This window comes from Perognathus longimembris, chromosome 1 (genome assembly GCF_023159225.1).
Source record: "Perognathus longimembris pacificus isolate PPM17 chromosome 1, ASM2315922v1, whole genome shotgun sequence".
Taxonomy (NCBI): domain Eukaryota; kingdom Metazoa; phylum Chordata; class Mammalia; order Rodentia; family Heteromyidae; genus Perognathus; species Perognathus longimembris.
The window spans coordinates 70412975-70439541 of record NC_063161.1 but is presented as its reverse complement, the minus strand read 5'-3'; the positions used below and the strand labels follow the sequence as shown (position 1 = coordinate 70439541).

The 26567-nt window shown below is 42.7% G+C and overlaps 1 protein-coding gene and 1 pseudogene across 3 annotated transcripts; both read right to left on the bottom strand.

The window, feature by feature from the left end:
• Positions 1 to 1712: 1712 nt before the first annotated feature.
• Positions 1713 to 21892, bottom strand: LOC125367258 (cytochrome P450 3A9-like). Of its 2 annotated transcripts, none has more exons than XM_048367912.1 (13): positions 21777 to 21892; positions 19445 to 19544; positions 18286 to 18338; positions 17451 to 17550; positions 16810 to 16923; positions 16469 to 16557; positions 15612 to 15760; positions 14387 to 14514; positions 12999 to 13065; positions 10490 to 10650; positions 6794 to 7020; positions 4266 to 4428; positions 1713 to 1853 (listed from the first exon to the last, which is right to left on the bottom strand). In XM_048367912.1, the coding sequence occupies exons 1-13, from the start codon at positions 21857 to 21859 to the stop codon at positions 1758 to 1760; spliced, it is 1530 nt and encodes a 509-aa protein (XP_048223869.1). In that variant the 5' UTR covers positions 21860 to 21892; the 3' UTR covers positions 1713 to 1757. The 2 variants fall into 2 exon arrangements, with proteins under 2 accessions (XP_048223869.1, XP_048223876.1); XM_048367919.1 differs by having other exon boundaries at positions 19451 to 19544.
• LOC125367286 lies at positions 7977 to 9879 on the bottom strand (annotated as a pseudogene). Its single transcript, XR_007214039.1, has one exon. The product of XR_007214039.1 is annotated as an ornithine decarboxylase-like (transcript).
• Positions 21893 to 26567: the final 4675 nt, after the last annotated feature.

The following is a 26567-nucleotide window of genomic DNA, read 5'->3' as shown; positions in this document are numbered from 1 at the left end:
CTCATGATTCATAATTAGGGTTGCCTTCTTCATATGAACCCCCTCAAAGTGGTGTGTATTCTTCCTGTGTTCCATCAGATGTTCCAAATTTGACGGATTCCATTGTGACAGAGGTCTAACTATTTGATTTTTTTTCTATGTGTCCATCCTGGGGCTTGATTTCAGGGCCTTGGTGCTGTTCCTGAGCTTTCTCTTCAAAGGTAGTGCTCTACCACTTGAGTCACAGCTCCACTTCTAGAATTTTAGTGATTAATTGGAGATAAGAGTCTCATAGACTTTTGTGCTTGGGCTGGCTTTCAACTGTAATCCTCAGATCTCAGACTCCTCACTAGCTGGCATTACAAGCGAGAGCCATTGTTACCTGACTTATATTCTATATCCTTGGTAATGGCCATCTTAATTGTAGTTTTGCTTTATATTTCCTTGTGGAGTGAAGATGCTGAATAATTTTTCATATAATCACCAGCCTTTTGTATTTTTTCTGTTGAGTGTCTGGGTACTTCATTTACTCAATCTTGATTGGATTTCTTGCTCTTACAGAGTTAAAATTGTTGTTAGGTGGATAGATAATGCATTCATGCTTGGTTATAAAAACACATTTATCTGTCTGTCTGTTATTCAGTCAGTCTGTCTATTTGTCTCAAAAAGCATAAATGTACACTGCCACACTCTACTCCATTCTCTTGTGTTTTATCTCTCTGAAGAGGTGAGCAGCTACAGCAGCAGTGGCAAATGCTGCCTTTGTTATCTATGATATACTATCTTATTAGATACATCTCCCATTATGTGGCCAACTTCCATTCCTCCATTGCCTCCTACCTCCCCTGAGTTTTGCACAACATTTTGAGGCCATGGCTACCCTTTGCCAGGCTACCCATCTGCATAGCTCCATTTCACCTTGCTTGGTTCCCACATCCAGGTCAGGCTCCCTGCTCCATGTGGAGAAGTTCCTGGTCCTACTTGATCTCTCACTTGAAGCCGTCATGACTTCCTTCTCCATTGCAAGATGTACTCACCACCTTGGTGTGTTCTGGAAGCTTTGAGATTAAATTATGAGGAAAGAGGAAAAGCAGAGAAGAGAAATCACAGAAAGAAAGCAATGGAAGGGAAGGGGAAAAGGATACAATTTGAAATAAGTGAGTGCTTTTAACATTGCAGTTGAATCAATTGACCAGAAACTGTTTTTACTCAGTGTTCATTGCATGAGGAGATGAAAATAGATTACAAAGGAATATTGGGGAGTAATGAGTTAGAAACATTCATCAAAACCAATACATCATGTCTTGGTAGAGTGTTACAAAAACATGAACTTAATAATGGTAGCACTACAGGAGCAATACACTGTCAATAAGGAAGGACATGCTAGATTAACTTTGTGAAAATGAAACACTGGAGGGAGATCTGGCCCAACAAAGTCTTCACAAGAGTTCTCCTTTCCCTTATTAATTGTTGACAAGATTAGTGATAAATGCCTATGCTGTGATCACAACTGTGAGAATGGCAGTAATGACAGGAGAAATACTTCCGTGAGAACTGGTAGTCACTTCCTTTAAATCACACAGTAGAGCAAAGCCCATGCAGCCACTGAACAAATGTGAAAATGTCCAGAATTGTCAATCACGAATTCATTGCAGAAGACCATGTCTGGTTTCATTTCTGAGGGATTCTGTCTTCCCAGTCCCCCCAATCAATTGATTTTCTAGTGTTCCTGGAAAGAATATCCTTGAAAAACACAGCTGAAATATCTTTGCAGAGAATCATGATCCATTTACAGTCCCATCTCTTGACAAAATCTTCAGGACAATGGGTTTTTCTGGTTGAAGAAGTCCTTGCTTACTTAATTTCACAGGAATCTGCAACAGTTAAAGAAGCATAAAGAGAAAGAAATGGGCCATACATCTCCAATCAAAGAAGCAAAGAAGAAAGATGCATTAAAGGTAAGAATGATTGACAAGTGGTGCTGACATTGCCTATCATGAATTCTTTATACTCATTTGTTAAGCTCTGCCAAGATTGGGATATTAAAGGTACTCTTCCATATGTTCATTTGAAAAAAATATACGTATCTATGTTATGATACTTTACTGATATAATTTAAAGAAAAAAAAGGAGTTAATTTTTTTTTTAACCAGCACTGGTGGCTTACTCAGGAGGCTGAAATCTGAGGATCACAGTTCAAAGCCAGCTCAGGCAGGAAAGTTCATGAGGCCTTTACATCCAGTTACCAATGTAAATCTGGATGTGGATCTGTGGTTCAAGTGGTAGCACCCAGGGACAGATAGTACCCAGGCCCTGAGTTCAAGTCTAGGACTGGCATACAAACACAAATTTTAAACCAGATTCTTAGCCACTTAGGCAAGATATTATTGAAAACTCATAAAAAGTTTTATTTTGGATTTGTTGGGTCTGTCAAGAAGATCCTGAGGAAGTATCATACACTAAAATTACATAATCTTCAATTTCTAAATAATCCAGTCACTTCTTCCATTTGAGCCAATTCAGTTTAATGATGGGAGAAAATTGAAGAAGGACTTCCTCTATCTTTCTCTCTCTCTCTCTCTCTCTTCCTCCCTCCCTCCTTGCATCTTTCTTTCTTTCTCCCTGTGTCTCTCTTTCTTCTTTAATTTCTCTTTCCTATTTGTGTTTGTGTAAAGTGGGGGTGTGGTGGTTTTGAGGGTTGAACAAAGGGCCTGGGCAATGTCCCCATGCTTTTTACTGAAGGCTGGCACCTGACCACTTGAGCCACAGCTCTACTTCAAGCTTTTCAGTAGTTAAATGGAGATAAGAGTCTTAGAGTCTTTTGGGCCTGTGCTGGCTTCCAACCTCCATCCTCAGATCTCAGAATCCTGAGTAGCTGGGACTACAGGCATGAACAACTGGTGCCTGGCTTTCTTCCTTCTCTACCACTTCATTCTCTTTCCTTTTATTTTTCTAACATTTGTTTTTGAAGTTCCCAGTGTAGTCAGAAATAGGGAATTTCTGAGTCCTGCCCTAAGTACTCCATATTGGGAGTAGGTCTTTCAGTGGTGGTTGTCTAGCCTGCCTATCCCAGAACAGGAAGAAAAGCACATTGTTATGAAGGGGAACACTCTCCAGTCTGGAATTCAAATTCTCTGGGGACCTGTGGATCATCTGTCCCATCTCAAGTATGCCTGTGGCCCCCTTTTTCTTAAGGTTAACTTCCTTGGTTGCATACTGAATAGTAAAGTGACACAGCTGCCCCCAAATCATACATGAAGTAGAAATCATCTTATCTGTCTGTCTGTCTGTCTTTCTATCTATGTCCCCTCTCCCAGGCAGGAATCCTACTGTCAAGGAACAGCAGAATTTTAACTCTGTGAGCCTTGGAAATAAGCCTCTGTCCTTTGGGGAGCCCCTGTAAGCTTTGGAAGAGGAGAACACTCTCAAATATCGTGATGACGGGACCATTATATGTCAGGATCCTGCACTGTGCATCCTAACTCCGGTTGACAGGAAGTTCAAATGCACTGAGGTGCAAGGCCCTTGGAAGAGCCATGTCATGCTAATCTGCACTGAGTGGATGCCAGCTTCCTACTTTGATTCTATTAAGGAAAGATCTGGTTATCTAATTGGGAAAACAAAAAATGGAACAATAACAAAGACTCTTTGGTTCATCAAATATTAAAAGATGAACACATATACATACATACATACTTGTCTGGCAATAGACATCTCAATTAAAAAAAACACAAAGAAAACAAAACAAAAAATTCTCCCCCAGAGCCAGGAGCCAGTAGTTCATGCCTATAATCCTAGTTACAAGCTGGGAATATGGCCTAGTGGCAAGTGTGCTTGCCTCGTATACAGGAAGCCCTGGGTTCAATTCCCCAGCACCACATATGTAGAAAATGGCCAGAAGTGGCGCTGTGGCTCAAGTGGCAGAGTGCTAGCCTTGAGCAAAAAGAAGCCAGGGACGGTGCTCAGGCACTGAATCAAAGGCCCAGGACTGGCAAAAAAAAAAAAAAAAAAAAAAAAAAAAGAAAAAGAAAAAGAAAAAGAAAAAAAAACCTAGTTACTCAGGAGGCTGAGATCACACTTTAAAGTCAATCTGAGATAGCAAACCTCCTTAAGACTCTTATCTCTAAGTAGCCAGCAAAAACCAGTAAGGTGGTAGTGTAGCTCAAGTGGTAGAGCACCAGCCTTGAGCAACAACCCAGGCAACAATGTGAGGCCCTGAGTTCAAGCCCTGGAATTCAGCCCAAACCACTGCCATAAAATACTGTTTATTTAGGAAGCATACTGACCTGGGTTTCCTCACAAGGTTGGAAGGAGAAATTCTGCATGAGTCTGACCAGAGCAAGTTTGATGTTCATGAGAGCAAACCTCATGCTGATGCAGTTTCTGGGCCCAGCTCCAAAGGGTAGGTAGATGTAAGGATTGATGCTTTCCTTGTTCTTCTTGCTGAACCTGAGGCAACAAAAGTGGGGAAAACATGAACACCTTGAGAACACAGGTACTTGTGGCTGAACTTCACACTTCCCTTACCATACTTGATAGGACTGGTCAATGACAGGTATTTTATTTATTTATTTATTTTGTCAATTGTGGGGCTTGAACTCAGTTCCTGAGAGCTGTCCCTAGGCTATTTTGTTCAAAGCCAGCAGTCTAGCACTTTGAGCCACAGCTATACTTCTGGTTTTCTGGTGGCTCAATGAAGATAAGCATCGCTTGTGGACTTTTCATCCTGGGCTGGCTTTGAACCACTGTCTTCAGATCTCAGCTTCCTGAGTAGCTAGGATTACAGGCGTGAACCACCAGTACCCGGCTCCTGCTGTGGTTTTGCTGTGAGAATTGCAAGCTATGGTGTACACTGAATAGCATGATTGAATTAGTTCATCTTTCCTTCCTCCCTTTCTGCACTGCCTCTAAAAAAAAAAAAAAAAAAAAAAAAACAGAAAAAAGCCAAGGCAAAAACAAATACCACCACCACCTTGAACACCAACTCATCATCTGACTTAGGAAGTGGTAACCGTGCTGCACAACACCTTAGTAACAACAATCAAATTATAGTAAGAATGTCAAACCAACAATAAAAACAATTGTAATCTATAGATCATTTCCTGTCCTCTCACCCTAGAAGAGTTTTCAGTCTGGTTCAGGCGTTTGGGGAAGAAGAAGTGATAGGTTCACAGGCAACCCTGCAGTTCCTGCAGCACGGGGAGCAGAGGATTCTCTGATCTTCACTTTGATTTCTTCTCCCTCCTTCAACCAGAGTAAGGTGCACACTTCCTGCTGGTTCAGGGAGAGCTCGGCCAAGACAAGGCCTCTGGCACCAGGAAGAGCCCAGTTCTGGGACAACTGAAGTCAAGATCCCATGTCTTTTGTCTGTAAAGTTGCATTTGTTGTGTTTTCCAATGCAACAATGAAACTATTTCTGGAGTGTGAACTGTGTCCAAAGCCTGCCTTTGGCTCCATATTTCCAGAAGAGCTTGCTCAAGACTCTAGAGGAAGGGCCATGAGGACCCACACTCTCCTCTGGCCTCAGTGAGGCTGCCTGAACCATCAGGCCAAGGATATCTCAGGTCCTCAGTCTGCACTTCCGTGATCACCCTGGAGGATTGGAGTGGGGTAGGGTGGGGGGCAAGTGCATAAATTTAGACAGGTAAAGGGGATGGCACAGAAAACCAGAGGGAATACAGACCCTAACACCTAAATGCAGAGAGTATAGAATAAATGAAACCAAATGCACACAGTCATCCTAAAACTTTGTGTACACACACACACACACACACACACACACACACACACACACTTTATAGTGTCTATAAAGAATTAGTTCCAGCATGGAAACAAAACACATAGATGCTGAAGGCCCTGATAAATGGCAGAATGTTTGCAAAAGACTTACGCATGTTCTTCAAGTCAGCTCTAGATTACTTATAGTTATGTAACATAAATTCAACACAGTACTTATATTTTACTTTGGTGTATATTCAATTCTTCTTTATATATTCAATACTGTTTTCTATTTTGCAAAGGGGTTTAAACCACAGATGTCTGAAATACAGGAGTAAATTATAGCCCTCTGTAATTATAGAAGGCTGAATCAATGAATCAATCATACAATCAATCTATATATGCCAGTCCTCTATCCAACTCTCTCTCTCTTTCTCTCTCTCTCAAATATTAACATGGTATAATAAAGACTGCCTAGCTTAGAAAGTAAGCAGTTCTTTAAAAATAACTTCCAGCCTGGTGCTGGAGTCTCATGCCTGTCATTCTAGCTACTCAAGAGTCTGAGATCTGAGGATCATGGTTCAAAGCCAGCGAACGGGCAGGAATATTCATGAGACTCTTATCTCAAATTAACCACTTTGTGGCTCAAAGTGGTAGAGTGCTTGCCTTGAGTGCAAAAGAGCTCAAGGACAGTGCCCAGGTCCTGAGTTCAAGCCCCACGAGTGACAAATAACAACAAGAAAAACAAAACAAAAAATAAAATCCAGTATGATTTTATGCATAGAAATATGCTTCTGGGGATGCTTCTCTATAACTATCTGTCTGAGTGTCTGTCTGTCTGTCTAATTCTCCCTCTCCTCCCCCTCTCTCTCACTTTCTCTCATTCTGTCTTTCTCTATGTCACATTGTTAAGAAATGATTTCTAGATGCGAGACTTCATGTTTCTTCCTCTGCATAATTTTGAACAAATTTGAATAAATGCTTGCAACATAAAAAATTACTAAAGACATTTGTGTGCATCTTTAACAAGAACACTATGCCTGCTAAGAGGAAGCAACAACATCAGGGAATGTGGCTTTCCTCCAGGCCCGCTTACCTCTCAGGGCAGAACTTGTCAGGTTCGGGCCAGTACTTGGCATCCTGGTGAAGCGGGTAGGTTGGTACTATCACCAGGGTGTGTTTTGGGATAAACACTCCATTGATTTCCACATCTTTCTTGCAGACCCTCTCAACTCGGATAGCAATGGGGTAGAGCCTGAGAACCTCGCTCACCACCATGTCCACATACTCCATCTCCATCAGGGCGTTGTAGGTGGCAGGAGCCTGGCGAGGGAGAGACAGGTTTCCATCACTGCACTTTGGGGACACAGTCTGAACTCAGTCAATGAAATTCTGCTGGTGCTTTTACGAGCTTCAAAGAGTAATTCCTGGTCATATGGATTCTTAACTTTTACAAGGTGTTTAAATAACAAGTCCTAGGACCTGCTTCATGGCCCACAGAAATAGGAGAGATGGCTATGCTAGTCCATCTCCTGTGGCCTGAGCTCATTGTTGTTGCTGTATACTGCTTTTCTTCATCCTGTGAGGAAATCCAACTAATAGATGAAGACAATGAACTTCCAGTAAAATATGCCTAAGTCACTGTTCCATCCCACCTGAGAGAGAAGAGAGGTTATGGTGTTTAGAAAAGAGAATTCCTGTTCTGTGAAATAGCCTGCATGGCCACTCGTGTGATTTTTACAATATACATGGATCCCTTATAGTACATGGATACATTAGTGTATACACACACACACACAGATATAATATGTATCTATATACAATCATATTTCATATGCAACTTTAATCAAGGGAAGGACACTATCAGGACACATCCTTTCAGTTCTACTAAAAGTTCTAAAGAGGATGAAAAGCACAGACTCAGCGCCATCCTTAGTTGCTGGAACATTCTGTGGGTTGTTCCTTTAGAGCTTGTCTGTGGGCTGGGAAGAAGTGGCCATGTGCCCTCCTGACTGCCAGTCCAGCTGCCCACAGCATCTCAGTGAGGTCAGAGATGTGAACACACAGTGACAATGTGTGTATGTCACTCAGTGCTCTAAAGGAGATCAGCTTAGATGGCAGATGCCCTGGGTCACAGCTTAGCTTCCTCAACTCCAGCTCTGCCCCAGGAGACTGAGTCTTGAGTCCCCCTGTGCAGCCTAGCCAAGTCCATCCTGGCTCAGGCACAGCATGACTACCACCTATCAGCACCTAAATACTTAGTTCATATGTGCTTACACTTTTTTTCATTATTCCAAGATACTTTATTTCAAAACAGGTCCCAACATGAAGCTTCTGGCCCTTGCTGCCATTGTACAAGCTACAAATGCTTGCTCGGCAGCTGAGGGGCACTCTTTATAGCAAGTTGGAAAAGTGAATAAAAATCCATAGAAAACAAATATGCAAAGTTTCCATAGGAACACAGAAAAGTGTGACCCCATCTTCTAGTCTTCTGTTATTGCTGCATCGGTACCAGCTCCATTCTTACAAAGATGTTCAAAACTAGCAGTAATTAAGTTAAGTGGTTCCCCCCAAATCCCTTAATTCAAGCTACACTTGCACTTGACAGCTACAGGAAGTTTCTACACATTGATACTGGCGGAAGCTCAGGCCATGGGGCGCCGCTCCAGGACGCTCTCCTGGGAGCAGGACAGGGGCAGTGCGCTGACGTCCTGCTCCTCCGCCCTGGACTGGAAGCCGTGCTTCTGGACTTTCTGCATGAGTTGCCACATGGGCCGTGACATTACGTAGTGGATAGTCGGCCTCTGGAAGCCATTGAAGGTAGAAGCAGCAGCAACGGTGTAGGCACACATGTTCTCAAAGAGCATCCAATCACCCACGTGCATTTTGGGCAGGCTGCAGTGCTCAATGATGCGATCCAGGCCGTCACACATAGGCCCCCAAATGCTGGAGGAGTAGTACTTCTCATCGGGCTTGGGTCTCTTCTGCAGCAGGGGCTTTACGTGTGCATGATCATAAGGGATGCAGTTGAAGGATCGGTATATGCCGTCTTTTACTAGTACATGAATGTCTGCTCATTTAGCTCATCCTCATCATCAGAGCCGCTCTGCTCCTTCCAGACCATTTTTTTTTTTGGCAATGATATTAACTGCAAGTGTGAAGGCAGAAGCAACATAGTATCTGCCTGGCTCCACTATGATATGCACTCCAGAGTCTGATGGGAAGTACTTGTCCAGGGCTGGGTTAATCACACTGGTGATCTCTTCAAACTTCAGCTTCACGTCCTCAGATCCGGGGAAGCCACCACCAATATCCAGCAGGTACATGTCAAAGCCCGCCTCAGTCCCCATGTCGAAGACACAGTGGGTCTCCGCGTCGGTGCAGCCGCTCCCCACTTGGAAACTGACACCGATGACATCAATATTTAGCTCTTTTGCTCATTCCAAAAGAAGTCTACTGGTTTTGAGCGTGGCACCAAATTTCACACTGAGGCGACAGACTGCTTTTGAATCATCAGTGGCGATCCGCAAAACCAGCTTGGCCTTCGGGTGCGCTCTGGCCACTTTCAGCAGCTCCACCTCACTGTCAAAAGTCATCATCTGGACTTCGCTACTGGCCGCGTACTTGATCTGAGACACTTGCTTACAAGGGTTTGCATAGATGATCCTTTTGGAAGGCACCCCTAGGCTCTGCACCAACTGTATTTCAGTCTTGCTGGCATAGTCAAAGCCTGTGCCGATGGCAGCCAGGGTGCTCACTATGGCTCTGCTGTCATTACATTTGACTGCATAAAAGGGAGTGACTCGGGGAAGAGCTTTCAACCATTGGAGAGGCTTCTTTAGAATGTCTCCCAGGTCTGCAAATTAAAAGGCATCCTTATCATCAGAAGAAGACACTTTTTCTGGTCCAGGATGTCCTTGGCGGTAAAGCCTTCATCAAGGATATGGCAGTCAACATCTTCCTTATTAAAGTGGCTCATGGTTGTGGATCTGGATGTGCCTCTGGAATGCAACAAGCTCCAAGTAGTTGAAGTTCACTCTGAAGCTTTAGCAAGGACTCTTCTTAACAAATGAACCTCAGAGCGCCTGTCCACCGCGCCCCGGCCCCATGGAGACGCCGCCACTGCCACTGCTGCAGCCGCAGCCAGAGCCGGAGCCAGAACCCGAGGAGCGCAGGCCGCCAGCCGCCCGCTGGAGTCGCGGGCCCGAGGTGGCGCTGAGTTGCTGGCTGAGGGCGGCCGGCGGCGGTGGCAGCGGCAGCAGACACTGATCGTGCTTACACTTCTGTGCCACTGAAATTTTTGCCTTTTTGTTTTGGCAGTCCTTGTGCTTGAACTCTGGGGCCTGAGCTTCTTTTGTCCCAGGGTGGTGCTCTTCCACTTGAGCCACAGCTCAACTTCTGGCTCTTTGTGGTTATCGGAGATAAGAGTCTCATCAGCTTTCCTGCTTGGGCTGGCCTTGAACTCTGATCCTCACATCTCAGCCTCTAAAGTAGGTAGGATTACAGGTGCAAGCCAACAGTGACTGCCTTAGGTATGTTATTTGAATGATAGATCATACATTAAGTTGGCAAATTGAGCTTTTCCCAAAGAAATTATATTTCTTTGAGTAGCCTTTAGTACTTTTATTTCCCTCACCCCTTTCATTTCTCTCTTCAGATTATTTCCAAATAGATTTGAAGAAATCTTCCATGCCTATAACATTGTAGAGAACTCCTTATCACCAGAAGTGATAAGGAGATGCTCTTGTAATGTCTCAGCAGTTCCTTCCCTTCTCAGGTGCCATGCTCTTACCTTATTGGGAAAAGTCCTGTCAACTTCCTCTTGCAGCTTCTTTTGGACATCAGGGTGAAGGGCCAATAGATATGTCATGAAAGAAAGAGTGGTGCTAGTGGTCTCATAGCCACCGAAAAGAAAGCTAATTGATTGGGCTGCTATCTCCAGGTCGGTTAGAGCTATGGGGAGAGAAACATATATCTTAGGTATACAAAGTCTGTTTAGAATGTTACAAATATGGTTTATATAATCACCAATACCTATGTATAAGACATAGAAAAGCAAGGTAGCATCGTCTTGTCATCTTATTTTGTCTGACAAGAGCTAAAGGGAAAAGTAAGTACAATCTAGTTTCTCATAAATTTACACTACCATTGCCCAGTTTGTCTGAGTTCTCCCTGTTTGCCACTTAGAGCTGGGTCATTCAAGAGAGTGTATTCTGTGAGAACCCCTGGAGCTGAGCTGTAAGACTTGGAAAGGGTTATGAAATTGAAATGCCATCTTCAGTGGTAAAACTTCCTGCTCTGAGTGTGTTTCAGTTAGAGCTGTTTGGGATGAGGTGAGTGTCTGTGCTAAGGTTGGAATGTTTATTGCTTCCCTCTCTGCTTCCTAAGGTAAGGAAGCCAATGTTGACTTGTATGTAAACTATGCCTCATGTTAATGGTTATAACCCTAGCTTTTGCACATATGGTCAGTCCCCTTCCTTTGTACTAAACTTAATAAAACTAGTTGTTAATGGGTTTTGGGATCTGACAGCAGCAATGGCTTTGGGTCCACTAGTTCCCCCAAATCTCAGTTCTTTGGCTTGGCCTTCAGAATTCTACTGCTCAAGGTCACATCAGATTGTGACAGTATTCTATCTAATAGGAGCCCTCAGAGCAGTGTGACCCCATCTGTCTGATTGGGAGACATTGTGTGCACATATGGACACATCATGACAAAGCCCGTTTATACAAGTAGTATGTCCTAATAACAAAAGAAACATTCGAACATGGAGGGATCTTTTCCACCGAAGGCTCTAAGGGAACCATAAAGATCTAAGGGTGCAGAAATCAATACACTGCCAGATTCCAGTGTCTCATTCCTGCAACCCTGGCTCCTCAGGAGGCTGAAAGCTGAAGATGGAAGTTCAAAGGCAGCCTAGGCAGAAAAGTCCATAAGACACTTATCTATAATTAACCACCAAAAGCTAGAAGTGGAGCTGTATGTCAAGTGGTTGAGGACCAGCCAATGGGCAAAGAATCTTAAAGACAGTGCCCGGGACCTGAGTTCAATCCCCAGGACTTGCAGACACCTCAAAAAGAAAGAAATCAATATAATACAGTTGGATGTTAAGAGAAGAGATTATTTACATGTAAGTACAGGAGTATATGGAAAATCTCTTTATATTCAGCTCAATTTGGCTATGAAGATACAATTTCTCTAAAATATCATCTACTTAAAAGTATGGAAAAGCATCAGTTTTATAATAAAAAAATTTAAAAAAAAAGTATGGAGAAGAAGAAAGGAGCCCACCCAAAAGGTTTTTCAGTGAACAAACATGAGAGAAGTTGAATGTCAAAATAAATGATGATAGGAAAAGAATGTGTGTGTGTGTGTGTGTGTGTGTGTGTGTGTGTGTGTGTGTGTGTGTGTGTATGCACTATTTCTGGGGCTTGAACTCAGGGCCTGAACTATGTCCCTGATTCTTTTAGCACAAGGCTAATGGTCTACCAGTTGAGTCACAGCTCTGCTTCTGGCCTTTTAATGGTTTATTGGAGATAAGAGTCCTATGAGCTTTACTTCCTGGGCCATCTTTGAACCATGATTGTCAAATGTTACCTTCTTGAGTGGCTAGTGCCTAGGGGAAGACGTCCAGGAGAGACCACACAGACACGGAGTACAGCCAAAAGTAAGTATTACCAGCTGGGACTACACTGGACAATTGGGTGCCCAATAAAAGTGCAGAGCTAAATTTGCCCTCATGTCTTCTTTTAAAGAACAAAGCCCACCCCTTATCTGCTTAGTGGTGGAAAGTCCTAAATGGATTTTTCCTGCAAGTACAAGCCAAACATGAAGTTACAGAAGCTGAAACAAAGCTGTAAGCAATCATGAGTGGGTTAACATAACAGTTACCATGGCATTTCTATAACTGCTATTATGATTATTTTTATAATGCATTATTACTATGATCATTTTTACAAATGGTTACTAAGGTTGTTACTTAGAAAGAGAAAGGAACAATGGTTTCATATATCTTTAAATATCAAACTATAAGGAAGTAGGCACAATGACAAAATGGAGTTACAGAAGCTAAGAGTAAACTCTAAGATGGTGAAATTTGACATGCCCTATTACACTAGGATGACAGGCATGAGCCACTGGTGCCAGGCTGTAATGTAAATATGTAAGGTCATGATATTGAGAGTGAGATACTCTTTGACTGCCACATATAATATCTTTCTGAAATTCTGCAGAAATTCACCTCTATCTGGAAAAGTAACTTTGCATTTCCCTTTTGAATAGACCCCAAAAGATTCCCCATTACCTTTGTGGGACTCTGTGTCTTTGGAATTCTGGGAGTTAATCATCAGCTGAAGTAAATCCACTCGGTGCTGGAAAGAAGACATACAGATTTCAAAGGCAAAGGTCACCCATGAAATGAGCAGTAAATCAGAAGAGCAGTGCTCAGCCTTCTTCTGTGAACATGCCCCATGTAACTCTACAAGTTTTTCTTTTTTGTCAGTGTTGGGGCTTGAACTCAGGACCTGGGTGCTGTCCCTGAGCTTTTCTGCCACTCTGCAACTTTGAGCCATGGCACCACTTCCAGTTTTCTGGAGGTTCATTGGAGATAAAAGTCTCACGGAATTTCTCATCCATGGCTTTGAACATGACTGTAGATCTGATCTCAACCTCCTAAGTAGCAAGGGTTACTGGCATGAACTACTGATGCCTGGCTACAAGACTTTCTGACATTGCCTGAATCACCAGTGAATGAGAATACCCATCTATAAACTTTGGAAGGATCTGGATCTTTTCCTAAAAGAAAAGCAGTTGTCCTGACCAATAGCTTTTGGTCTTTGCTGTCCCCACTTCTGACGGTCTCTGGTTTCTGAACTCAGACTCCTGGCCCAGGTAGCATCTGGCTTCTTCTCCCATCACATCTGTTTGCTCAGGAGCAACACTGAGACTTCAGTCTTTCATTGTATGGACATACTTCTTAATGGATAGTTCCACAAAATTAACTGTTGCAACTCCCATAGGAAATTGATGCCTTTAGAGTAAGTGTCTGGAAATGTATCTCCATTCTAGAATGTTACAATTTTTCAGTGAAACCTGCAGGAACTCAGTACTGTCTTCCTGCCCTACAGACATCCTTGTTCTGATGCCTAAGCTGTGTGAGTCAGATATTCAGACAGGCCTTCATGGCCTCAAATTTAAATCAGACATGCTGCAATAGATGGCCTGAAGTTGCCAATGTGAAGTTTGAAAATAATTGTGTGTGTGTGTGTGTGTGTGTGTATGTGTGCTAAGAGTTGAACTCAGCACCTAGGTTTTGTCTTTTTACTTTTGGTCAACGTTGGCACTGTACCAGTTCAACCACTTCTGGCTAATTGGAGAGAAGAGTCTCATGGACTATCCTCCCCAAGCTGGCTTCGAACTGTGATCCTCAGATCTGATCTCAGCCTCCTGAGTAATGAGCACTATTGGCATGAGCCACTAGTGTCTTGCGTTTATCATTTAATTTTGAATTCTTTCTTTCTGACATATTTCATACCTCCATTCCCAACCACTACATTCTTCATTCTCTCTTCCAATCTAAGAATTCATGATCCCAACCCAGACTATTTTCATCTACCATGACAAAAGGACAGAACACATCTGAGCCTGAGTTTTGAACCAGGAATATCCTATGTAACCGTCAGCAGCTTTCACCTTTGTTTTGTCTTTCAGGCGACTTTCTTTCATTCTTTCTGCAGCAGTTCTTAGGAAATCTGTAACATCCTTTGGAAACACGCTGATATTTAATGCCTCATAAACGGGTGTAAGGAATGGAAAGAGTACTACAGGATAAAGCAAAAGGAAATAAAAACATGGTGAAAATACAAAATATGCAGTGTACACCATGGGGTTTTATTCAGCCATAGAAAGAAATAAGGTACTAATACATACCTCAAGATGGATGAAGCTTGAAAGTATAATACAGAAGCCAGACACACTTATAGAAAGTGTCCAGAATAGACAGTGAGAAAACAGACAAGTGATCTGAGAGAAATGGAAGAGAACACAGCTAAGAGGTATAGGGTCCCTTCCTTCTTTTCTTCCTTCTTTCCTTCTTCTTTCCTCTCTTCCTCTTTCCCTTCCTTTCTTCCTTTCTTGTTTCTCTTCTCTTTCCCTTCCTTCCTTCCTTCCTTCCTTCCTTCCTTCCTTCCTTCCTTCCTTCCTTCCTTCCTTCCTTCCTTCCTTCCTTTCTTTCTTTCTTTCTTTCTTTCTTTCTTTCTTTCTTTCTTTCTTTCTTTCCTTCTTTCTTTTTTTCCTTCTCTCTCCTTTCTCCCTTCCTTCCTTCCTTCCTTCCTTCCTTCCTTCCTTCCTTCCTTCCTTCCTTCTTTCCTTCCTTCCTTCCTTCCTTCCTTCCTTTTGCCAGTACTGGGGCTTGAACTTAGTGCCTTGGCACTGTTTCTTAATAGTTTTTTTTTTTTTTCAAGGCACATGCCCTACTACTTCATCCATTGCTCCTTGGAAATAATTCTCACAGATTTTCCTGGTCTGGCCTCACTTCAAACCAGGAATGTCAGATCTCAGACTTGAGTAGTTACAGTTATAGGTGTGAGCCTTTGGCACCCAAATAATGTACAGGGGTTCTGAAGATAAAATGTTCTTCAATTGACAGTGGTTATGAACCTACACATCTTTTTTTTTAAGATTATACTATTATTTTCTTTTTTGGGTGTTGGTCATGGGGCTTTAACTCAGGGCCTGGGTGCGATCCTGAGCTTCTACCATTTGAGCCCCCATACACATCTTTAAATGTAATGGAAACCATTGAGTTATGTAGTTTAATTGACATACTTATGTGTATGAATGAATTGTATCTCAATGAACTGTCTTTTAATGAGGGAGACAGAGAGGGAGAGAGAGAGAGAGAGGGAGGTTCACAAACCTACTGAGAGAACCACTGGATCAAGTAAATTAAATTTTGTGAGCCTCTTGACTTTTTCCACAAAGGGGTCCTGTGGGTTGTTGAGGGAATTGATGTCCACCCCAAATGATGTCCCTGTGATCACATCTAAGCTGTAGGCTCCAAAGATGCTGAAGTAGAGAAAGACAGGACAATAAAAACTTGCACTTCTTTCTTCCCTTCTCTCTCCTTTCTGCTACAAAAGCAACAGAAACTGGGAGTAAAATTCTGTATCACGACAGACTGTCAGAAAGCCTTTTCTGTCAGAAGTGCTTGAGGGGAAATTGGAAGTGACTAGCCTCCTTACTTCTCCAACCTCTCCCTATCCACACACCTTCCCCCAGTACCAAGGGCTTCACAAAGGTTTTGTGAGGGTTGAAAGGACACTTAGGTGGGTCAGAATCACCTGGGAGCTCAAGGAACTCAGTCTCAGAAAACAAAGACCCCCAGCTCCCCACCAGACAGATCACAGCAGTATTAATACTATGTGGATGATAATAGATTGCAGTGATGGATTGTAATGTATAATTGATTGGGGCTTGGGCAAGCCAAGGGTGGAGTAATTAACTCTGTTTTTTTTTTAAAATTTTTATTTCAGGTCTTGGAACTTGAACTCAGGACCTGGGCACTGTCCCCGAGTTTCTTTTGCTCAAGCCAAACACTCTTGTAGTTGAGTGACAGCTCCGCTCCTGGATTTTCTGGGAGTAGATTATTGTAGAGAAGAGTTTCACAGATTTTTTTGGGGGATGGGGCTGGCATTGAGCCACAACCTTCAGATCTCAGTTCACTGAGTAGCTAGAATTACAGGTGTACACTAGCAGTGTCCAGCAAGTACTCACTCTTTCAACACCACAGGTTTCCCTTTCTCTGCTTGTGGTCTCAGATTTTTCAATAACCTGTCACAAAACTCATGAATGATGGGGAACATCTAGGCACAAAACAAGAGAAGTTAAAAGAGAAGTCTTAAATTTCAGAGACCAGGACACTCCTTTACCCAAAGATGAAATAGGACATTCCATTCATGAGAAACCATAGATTTATTTGTAGGACATAAGGACAAACACCATTTTCTGGCAGTTCAACCTTAGAGGAAGTCCTCTTGTTAAAGGACTCTGATCTGACTACCTGTCTCCTGATTCATTCTGTAATTTTCCAACACCACGTTTTCAAGTTTGATTACCTCCTTCAGTTTCCCACTGGTGAAGGTGGGGGAAAGCTGCATTCTTATTCTCTTCCACTCTTCATCCTCAGACATGGAAAGGGATTTTTTCATAAATCCCATTGGGCCCAAAGGCTGGAGTCCAAAGAAAAACAGATTTATCTCCCTGTCTATTTGAAGATTTTTCGCAGTTGTCTAAAATTGATGAATTGGCAGCACTTTGTTGACAATCTACTGTCTACATGAGCAGTTGTGCACTCAGTAAGAAACCCAACAAATATTTATCCCAAATGCCTGGTTCCATGGGAGACTACAGGAGGCACCCAGCCGCCACATGTGATTCTAGACCTATTTATTTATCTCTGTATCAATTGACAAATTGGTTTGTTCATTATAACATAGTAATTATCTTAAATATTAATTCTCTTATTTACAATTATCTTACAAACAAAAAGATAAACACATCAATTCATTAGTACAACGTGTCTTGATCAATAGCACCCCTTTCATCATTCTCCTCTGGTCCCTCCCAGGTTCCCCAGAGCTTATAATTACTTCATGATTAAAACATTGAAAGTGAATATAGCTGATAAATAAATATTTAGATGTGTGTGTGTGTGAGTGTGTGTGTGTGTGTGTGTGTTTTCAAATGGCATGCCTACCCGGCGGTTTGTGAAGGTGGTGTAACATTCTTTCACCAGCACTGTTTTGATCATGTCAGGATCTGTAATCATCAGCACCGGCCACCGGCCATCGTACAACCTGTGTGTGCCAAACACAACTGAGTGGAAACTCTAGCCAGCCAGGCTCTGTGCCTGAAGCCAAGACAAATAAATCCAGACTGTGATCACACCTCAAACTCCTGAACACATTGCTTGAGCAATAACAGCTCAAGCTAGGGATTCTGAGCACAGAAGACACAGGGGGCCACAAAATGAGGGTGAATGTGGCATAGTAGAGATGCCTAAAGACAAAATGGCTTTTCAAAGAGATTATCATCACTGGGACATTTGGTGAGGTCTACCTGGTGCATAGTTGAGTCTAGTACCTTGAAGTCACCATGGATTTTAATATGTTTAAAATATTGGCAACATACTTGGTGTTGGCAGCTCACACCTGTAATACTGGCTACTCCTCAGGATGCTGAGATCTGAGGATTGTGGTTCCAAGAAAACCTGGGCAGGAAAGTCTATGAGACTCTTATCTCCAATGAACTACCAAAAAAGCCAGAAGTAGAGCTGTGGCTCAAGTGGCAGAGGTCTAAGTTTGAAGGAAGAAGTTTGGGTATAGCACCCAGGTCCTGAGTTCAAGCCCCAGGATGGTCACAACACATACACACATAGCTATTGGTGACAGATGAGACCTTCATCAGGAGAAGCCTCCACTAGACTTCATAATTCATCAGTGTTGCTCAAGAGGCTATCGGCTGACAGTGTCCCCACATAATGGATTGTCTCATTCACAGATATACCCAATGGAAGTTTCCAGAATACTTACCCCCAAAGGTTTCCATATTTTTTATAACATTTTGTATCAAAAAGTGCAATGCCCTAGGAAGAGAAATAAAGGTAGGTGTTACATGTTTAAGACCACATCCAAGTACATTCTCCTTGATGAAGTTCTAGAACAAGTTTATACATGCAGTATGTCTCTTTGATGGGGTTTTCAGATGAGCATTTAGGGGCGGGGGGAGCCTGGGCTGGCTTCAAACTGCAATTTCCAGGTCATTGGTTCTCTAGTAGTTAAGACAGCAGATTTGAGCCACAGTACAAAGCTGATATGTCCAATCTCTTATCATTTATCTCATCCAGCAAGTGATTTCTATTTTTTTTTTTTTTGGCCAGTCCTGGGCCTTGGACTCAAGGCCTAAGCACTGTCCCTGGCTTCTTCCTGCTCAAGGCTAGCACTCTGCCACTTGAGCCACAGCGCCGCTTCTGGCCGTTTTCTGTATATGTGGTGCTGGGGAATCGAACCTAGGGCCTCGTGTATCCGAGGCAGGCACTCTTGCCACTAGGCTATATCCCCAGCCCCAGCAAGTGATTTCTTGATTACTGAATGAGGTTCCTGGAGTTGGGATGTTCAATTCACCTCTTTTGGCATACAAAATTAATATAAGGCTCCATCAAAATTAGAGGGCACATCAGGGCAAAGTGAACTTGCTCAGTATGAAAAGATAAGACTGATTCCATCTCTACCCATAGGACACCACAAATTAAACACTGCATAATATTTCCTTTATTTTGTTATTCCCTTATTCCCTTCTATTTCTGAAGGTAATTTTAAAAAAAGGTAAAAGAAAGATGAAATCTTGCTGGTGGGAATTCTCAATTGTGGAATGTTAACTGTGCAAATAAATGTCCCTGGAACTATGAGTGCCCCATCCTGGAATTGGCAGGAAAAAATCTTTGGTGCTCAAAACGTCTATCAAGTACTCAACATGAGCACCAAGAGGCTGGAAATTTGAGAAGATCCATTGATGCCCAGTGGATCTTCAGCACTGCTGGACACAGAGCCCTGCAGTGTACCTGGTCATCCTCCAGGGGGAGCCCACGCACAGCTTCTGAAAGTCAGCACCTCTGCACCTACAGCACTGCTTAGAGATGGAAGGAAGCTGGACTTCGCACCCATAAAAAGCAAAATGTAGAGCTCAGACCACACTCACCTTGCGATAACAAAGAAGAGTTCCAAGGAAGGGCAGAGGTTTCGGGCCAGGAATCCCCAACTTCTTAAAAACTCTATGTGGATAGGTCCCATATCTAGAAATATATTTTTTTAATTCCAGATCTCTCTCTCTCTCTCTCTCTCTCTCTCTCTCACACACACACACACACACACACATCTTGTACACATATGGAGGGTTGTCAATTACTAACTCAAGAAGTAGGACAGTTAAACTGGGTCAGTAACATGTAGGCAATCATAACGCGAGAAACTCAAATGGCAATGTTGACCCTTGCTCTTCAGTTCCTTTCTTACAGTCTCTGAGAGAACTCCAATGTAACAAAAATGAACAAAAAGTAGCTCGAGTGTTTAGGCTCCCCAACCTAGAGTGGATAGTTGGTTAAAGTCTACAACCTTGTTTTGAGTGCTCTTGTGAGATTCAAACTAGAAATTCCAAATCATTTCATGTACATGTGCCATTTGATGTGGACAGCCAGGCTCATAAGTGACTCTGGGATCTCTGACTTTAAAAGAGAGGAATATTCTCTTGCTTCTTCCTAATGCCTACCTGGATGTTGTTGATTTCATTGTTAGCTTACCTTCTTCCTACTCACTTCCACAGGACCATTAAGATAATCTCCTGGAGCAGAATATCAATGTACAAGGGAGATTCCTGTATACTCATGCTTATTGCAGCTCTAGTCACAAATAGCCAACTTGTAGAATCAGCCAAGTGCAAAATACCCACAGGTGCTATGGAATAATACTGTGTTAAATGGAGATGATATCATTTCTACAGAAATAGAACTGGAAAACAGCCCATTCAGTGAGATCTGTTGAGTTCTAAAAGTCAGATATTGCATGCTCTCTGTTTTCTGTGGGATGATGATGATGATGATGATGGTGATGATGATGGTAGTGGTGGTGACCTTAATGATAATGAAGATGATAGTGATAATAATAGCACATAAATAAAAAGTGGATGGTCTGGGGATATTTGTGGAATCCACAGGGAAGAAAGTAAAGGATACTGAAGAGTGAGGAATTTTGAAAAATGTGTTATATGTGTGTGTGTGTATAAAGATAATACAGTATATATACAAAAAACTGAAAAGATAGAGGGAGGAGAAGAGAAAGGATAGGGTGGAGGAAGTAAATGTGTTCATAGTTTACTGTTTTCATGAATGAAATCATCATAATAAAATTATATTACTAATGTATGCTCATTCAAAACTAAAAGTAAATTTAAACAACCAGTGAATTAAAACAATATGCTCATCAGATTAGTTTTAAAAGATATATGTAGTTGGATACCCGGTGTCTGGTGTAATCCTAGCTACTCAGGAGGCCGAGATCTGAGGATTGTGCTTGCAAGCCAGCTTGGGCAGGAAAGTTTCTAAGACTCTTTTCCTTCCTTCCTTCCTTCCTTCCTTCCTTCCTTCCTTCCTTCCTTCCTTCCTTCCTTCCTTCCTTCCTTCCTTCCTTCCTTCCTTCCTTCCTCCCTCTCTCCCTCCCTTCCTCCCTCTCCATCTCGCTCTCTCTCGCTTCTTCTTTCTTTATCCTTTTTTTGTTTTTTGGATGTGGGTATTGAACTTGGGGCCTGGGCAATGTCCCTGAGCATTTTTTGCTCAAGGCTGATGTCTTAATACTTTGAACCAAAGTGCCACTTCCAGTTTTCTGGTGGTAAATTGGAGATAAGTGTCCTGGCCTTTCCTGTCCAGTCTGGCTTTGAACTGTAATTCTCAAATCTCAGCCTCCTGAGTATCTAGGATTACAAGTGTGAGAAACCAGCACCTTGCTGTGAGATTACTCTCTCCAATTAACCACCAAAAATCCAGAAGTGGAGCTGTGGCTGAAGTGGTAGAGTGTTAGCTTTAAGCAAAAAGCCCAGGAACAGTGCCCAGGCCATGTCCAAGCTCCGGTCCAGCAGCAAAATAAACATATGAACAAACAAACAATGAAGACCTTCCACTCAGAGTATCCTGAGATCTCTCCAAGGGTCATCAGTTGTTCATATTCTGCTCTTGTTGAATTTGTGGCATTAATTAAGCCCAAATATCAACTCAGAAATCATTTCCAAATGATGCCACTAACTCCTCCTCTCCACACAGAAACTGAGAGTTTCATGAAAGACAAACCTTTATTAACTCTCTCCTTGGATCTCTACAAGGTAAATAATAACTTCTTAAGGTGTAGGTTAAATCTTACTCTTGAGCAATTGTTTCTGATTTTTCTCTTCAGATCTTCCCAATACATAAAACGTAATAATCGTCACCCTGAATCCTAGGTTATGAGGAGTGGGCAGCAGAGTCTAGACAATTACTCACAGGTAGAGGAGCACCAGGCTGGTAGTCAGGAGGACCCAGGTTTCTATGGAAAAGTTTGGGATCAAGTCCATGGTCACTCTCATCCAGTAATTCTGTCCTCTGACTTTCCCTCTCAGCTCTGGGTTGAGCTGGCTTCAGAGCTGAGGCTGCTGAGATCCCCCAGTGCTCAGTTCTGATGAGGGAGATGAGGCCCCTGCAGTTTATAGGCTGGGAGAGGGGGCAGGGCTGATGGTTCAGCCAGTAGAAAACTTAGCTGTTTTGCACCCACCCCACAGGTGAGTGAGGCAGGTGTCCAAGAAATTGTGAATGTGTGTAGTTTGAACTTTGAAATCACACATTATAAAAATAACAATAAATAAATGCAAGCACTGTCATCATTAGAGCTAAAGGTTACAGATTGCCTCACAAAAAGTCAAGTGTAGCCATTGGTTCCTCTAAGCTCTTATCTCCAACATGGCTTTCATTCCAAAATGCTTGAAACTGCACACAAATGAACAACATCCAAAGGTGTTTATGGATGCTGTTTGACACAGCTTTCTCTTTCAAGAATGGGTAATTTCTCCATGGCTTGAGAGCAAGCCCCAGGAGCTGGGTTTAGATGCATGGCTCAGGTGGTAGAGTGTGAGCCAATGAACAAAAGGGTTAGACACTAAGAGTCTTGGTCTTAGACAAAAAAGGAATAGGCTACAATGAGGAATCATTACTTGTGACCCATTTCTGCTCTGCAGGTTACTTATGGGAGAGATGTCACAACTAGTTGTGTATGAATTATACTGATCTAACCTTAGTTGTATCACATGTTTTATGTCTAATTATTCTGAGAAATGAAGGATGGAGTGACAGACTTCAACATTCCTAAAACTCAAAGGAATAGAAAATAGAAAACATTTCATCCAGGCACACACACACTCATATACACACACACACAGAGGCACACACAGACATGTACACACGTGTATGTATTTCCTTGTTTCCTTTCATTGTCTGCCCTTAGGCAGAAACTGGTACTTGCCCTTTAGAATCTCTTGGCCTAGACATTCCCAGACTGCACAGCAACTACAGATGAGATGTGAGGTTGCTCCCCAAAAACTCTTAAAAGCTTGGTTTTCATCACTGGTTGCTAAAAGGCTTGATCGTGAACACTCCAACATGGTGGTGAGGTTTCCTCTGAATGGGGTTCTGGAGATGGGGCCTGTGTGGGTGAAGAGAATCACTGGGCAGCATTGCAAGAAGAACACCACATCCCTAACTCTCTCTGTCTCTCATCTCTGTTCTTGTCTCTCTCTCTCTCTGTCTCTTTCTTCTTTTCTCATCTTTTTCCTTCTCTCTCCTCTCACATGTCTATCTTTCCTGGTGTATGTCAGCTTTCTCCCTTCTCTCTCCCTCTTTCCCAGGTCTCTTTCATCTCTCTGTCTCTCTCATTTCTCACCTCTCTCCTATGTTTGTCTCTGTGTCTCTGTCTCTTTTCCCCTTCATTCTCAACCACCTGAATTGAGCACTTTGTTCCACCTTGCAGTCCCTGCCATGAGGTTTCAGTCTTGCCTCAGGCTATGGGAATGGATTTGCTCCAAATAAAATATCTCCTCCTTTACTATGTTGTTTATCTCTGTGTTGTTTTTTTTCCACAGCAATGACAGGGGAGCTGGGTCAAGCACCTGTGTTCCCCTTATATCGCCAGTTTCACATGGATTAATCCCCAGAAACAAGGAGAAGAGAATAACAGAAAACAGAGACAAACAGGCAAACAGAAACTTACTCCAGGGGTGTCCTGAGCAACTCCAAACTATAAAAAGATTTAATGGCGTGTCCAGCATCCACGATCCTGGCTGTTGGATTGGTGGAAGAGCCACTGGGCCCTGAGGAAAAGTTCACGTGTTTTCTGCTATTTGGAGTCTCCCATCCTCTGGCAGCCAGGATTGCTGAGGCTGTTTGTCAGTGTTGCCTCAAGGCACCTGTGTGTCCCCCTCGGCACTGAGATCACTCTGGTGGGATCCTCCAATGTTGTGTAATAACTCAATCAGTGAGAAACAGAGAAGCCATATTTTGAGAGGCTGAATTGGGAATCTTTATTGGACAGCTAGCATTTGCAGGTAGACTCCTGTCTCAAAGCCTGCAGCCCAGATCAGAGTTTGAACCAAACTTTTAAAGATAAAACCACATGCTTGGGTGGAGACTACGTCTTAGCAAAAGCAGACCCTATTCGAGACATCGCTCAAGTACCAACAGACTGTTCCATATTGGGGGAGGGGTGCGCTTCAACCTTTCCATATAGGGATATACTTATAGAGATATTCAGAGGTGAGTGAATCAAACCATTTAGGGAGGTACTCAAGGCAGAACCAGATCATTCTCTATGAAAAAATTTCCTAAGGCTAAACAGCATGACATCTGCGATTCAATGAATGGCCTCTCTCACCTCCATGCTTTTCATTTCTGGGTAGAAAGCCTCCTCCACCCAGCAAGGCACCAGGATGGCAGTGAGACGTTACTTATACTCAACCTAAGTAATTTATCTTTCTCTACAGTCCCAAGCAGAGAGATGCACAGACAGCATTGAAACAAAGACCATTTTATCTGCTGATAATTCTGTTTTTAATATAATTTTTATTGCTATTATAAAGGTGATAATCAGAGGGGTGACAGTGACTTAAGTCAGGTGATGATTACATTTCTTTTTGGACAGTCACCCCTTCCCTTGCTCTCTCCCAGTTTTCCCCTCCTGTCCCCACCTACAAGTTGTACAGTTCGTTTTTAGCACAGTGTCCAGTGAGCACCACTGTTGCATTTGTTCATCCTTTGTCCCACCATTTCTGTGCTTCCCATTATCCTGCAAAATACAGATAAATGAACAAGTAGAATAGAAAGAAAAGGAAACAGAAACTGCAAAAAGAAACACCCCCAAACCAACAGAACCTCCCATTTCGATTTCATTTTAATGAATATTATTTTGTACAATAAGATTGCTGATAATTACTAAGGTAATTGAATTAGTCACTCAGACAGCCAGGATTGTGGATGGCTGACATGCCACTAAATATCTTTGGAGTTAATCTTTTTGGAGTCCCCCAGGAATCTTCTAGAGGTAAGTCTCTTTTTCATTGTCATGTTTTTGTTTGCCTTCTTTTTTTTTTTTTCTGTTTTCTGGGCATCGATCCCTTTGGACTGTGGCTCAAATGGTAGATGATAGCCTTGAGCAAAAGAGTTCGGGGACAGCACCAAGGCCTTGGTTGAAGCTCTGGGGTCCACAAAATGAAATGCCAACTGGATCATTATCCCAACAGGGAGAAAACACCCTCTGGACAAAGCTTGTCCTGGCAACCAGGGAGCATCCAGAAGTTGGGAGAAACTGCTCAGATAAGAGGGACAGTCAATGTCAGATCTTGAATGGAGTCACTTGTACTTGTCTCTTCAAAAGTCATCAGGGTTGGGAGGTCATCAGAATATAGTTCATAATCATGCCTATCTAATGCACATACCTGCCTACTTTGTAAATGGGTGGGAATTTACACCCTGGCACTTGTTAGAGTGGGTAGAATCTATTAGGGTTGTCAAATGGGGGATATTTTAAAATTAACAAAATCCCCAGTCCTCAGTATTTGCCCAAAGCCCAAACTGACAGTAAATTTAGATCTGATACCCATCACAGGAATTCATCAGGTCAAAAAGGAGGTTTGTGGCAGAGCCAGCCGGCAATGAAAGGGAATCCTGATTGAGGGGGCGAGGATAAAAGAAAAAGAAAGGGGCTGGGGATATAGCCTAGTGGCAAGAGTGCCTGCCTCGGATACACGAGGCCCTAGGTTCGATTCCCCAGCACCACATATACAGAAAACGGCCAGAAGCGGCGCTGTGGCTCAAGTGGCAGAGTGCTAGCCTTGAGCGGGAAGAAGCCAGGGACAGTGCTCAGGCCCTGAGTCCAAGGCCCAGGACTGGCAAAAAAAAAAAAAAAAGAAAAAGAAAGATACAAGACAAGAGACAAAAGACGAGACAAAAGGTGGGGTTAGGGAGGTCTGCAGCTCAAGACTGTAGCTCAAGACTGCAGTCCAGTTTATTCTTAAATTCCAGCTTATATGTAGTTTAGGAACCAGGGAATAACATAGGGTTACTAAAGTTCAAGAACACAAAAAGGCTTTGAAGTTGGCGACATCTGATGGCAGTAAAGACAGGATGAGGTTGGTTAACATAAGAAGGGACTCCAAGGACATAGTAAAGCATTTCTGATTAGTGCTGACTTTCCAGTAAGCCATGTCCTCCCACTTTCTTGTGATAACATCATAGCCAGAGGTCAGGATGAGCTTTGCTGCTGGCTCCCTCCAGGTTTGTACCCAGTAGGACATGGACCTGAGACCATGTCCTTTCTGAGGGCTGTCTAGAAGCCGTCACAGGTAATTGTTATGTATCATGAGAGTCAGCAATGATCAGATTCTCCAGTCCAACAGGAAAATTCATTTGTGAACCTGAGTGATAAACAGCCTGCACTACTGTAGCCCAAGGAGAATCTGCTCAGTTGTGTAGGTTAAATGTTGTATATAACTCTGCAATTGGCTTTAATGAGCTCCTTACATCATGATTTTTCTTTTGGTACTGATATGTGGGGGATATTGTTGTTCCTTATATTGTTTCTGTGGCTTATTTTCTTCCTTAAGTTCTCATATGGCTTCTTTTCCAGTTAAGAGTAAGAAAATGCTCCTAATGACATCTGGTATTTCTGACAATTAAATTTCCCATGTTAACCCTTGGTAAGTTAGGATAAGACTTCAAGTCTCTGGCTAGGCAGGGCTAGAACCCCTACTC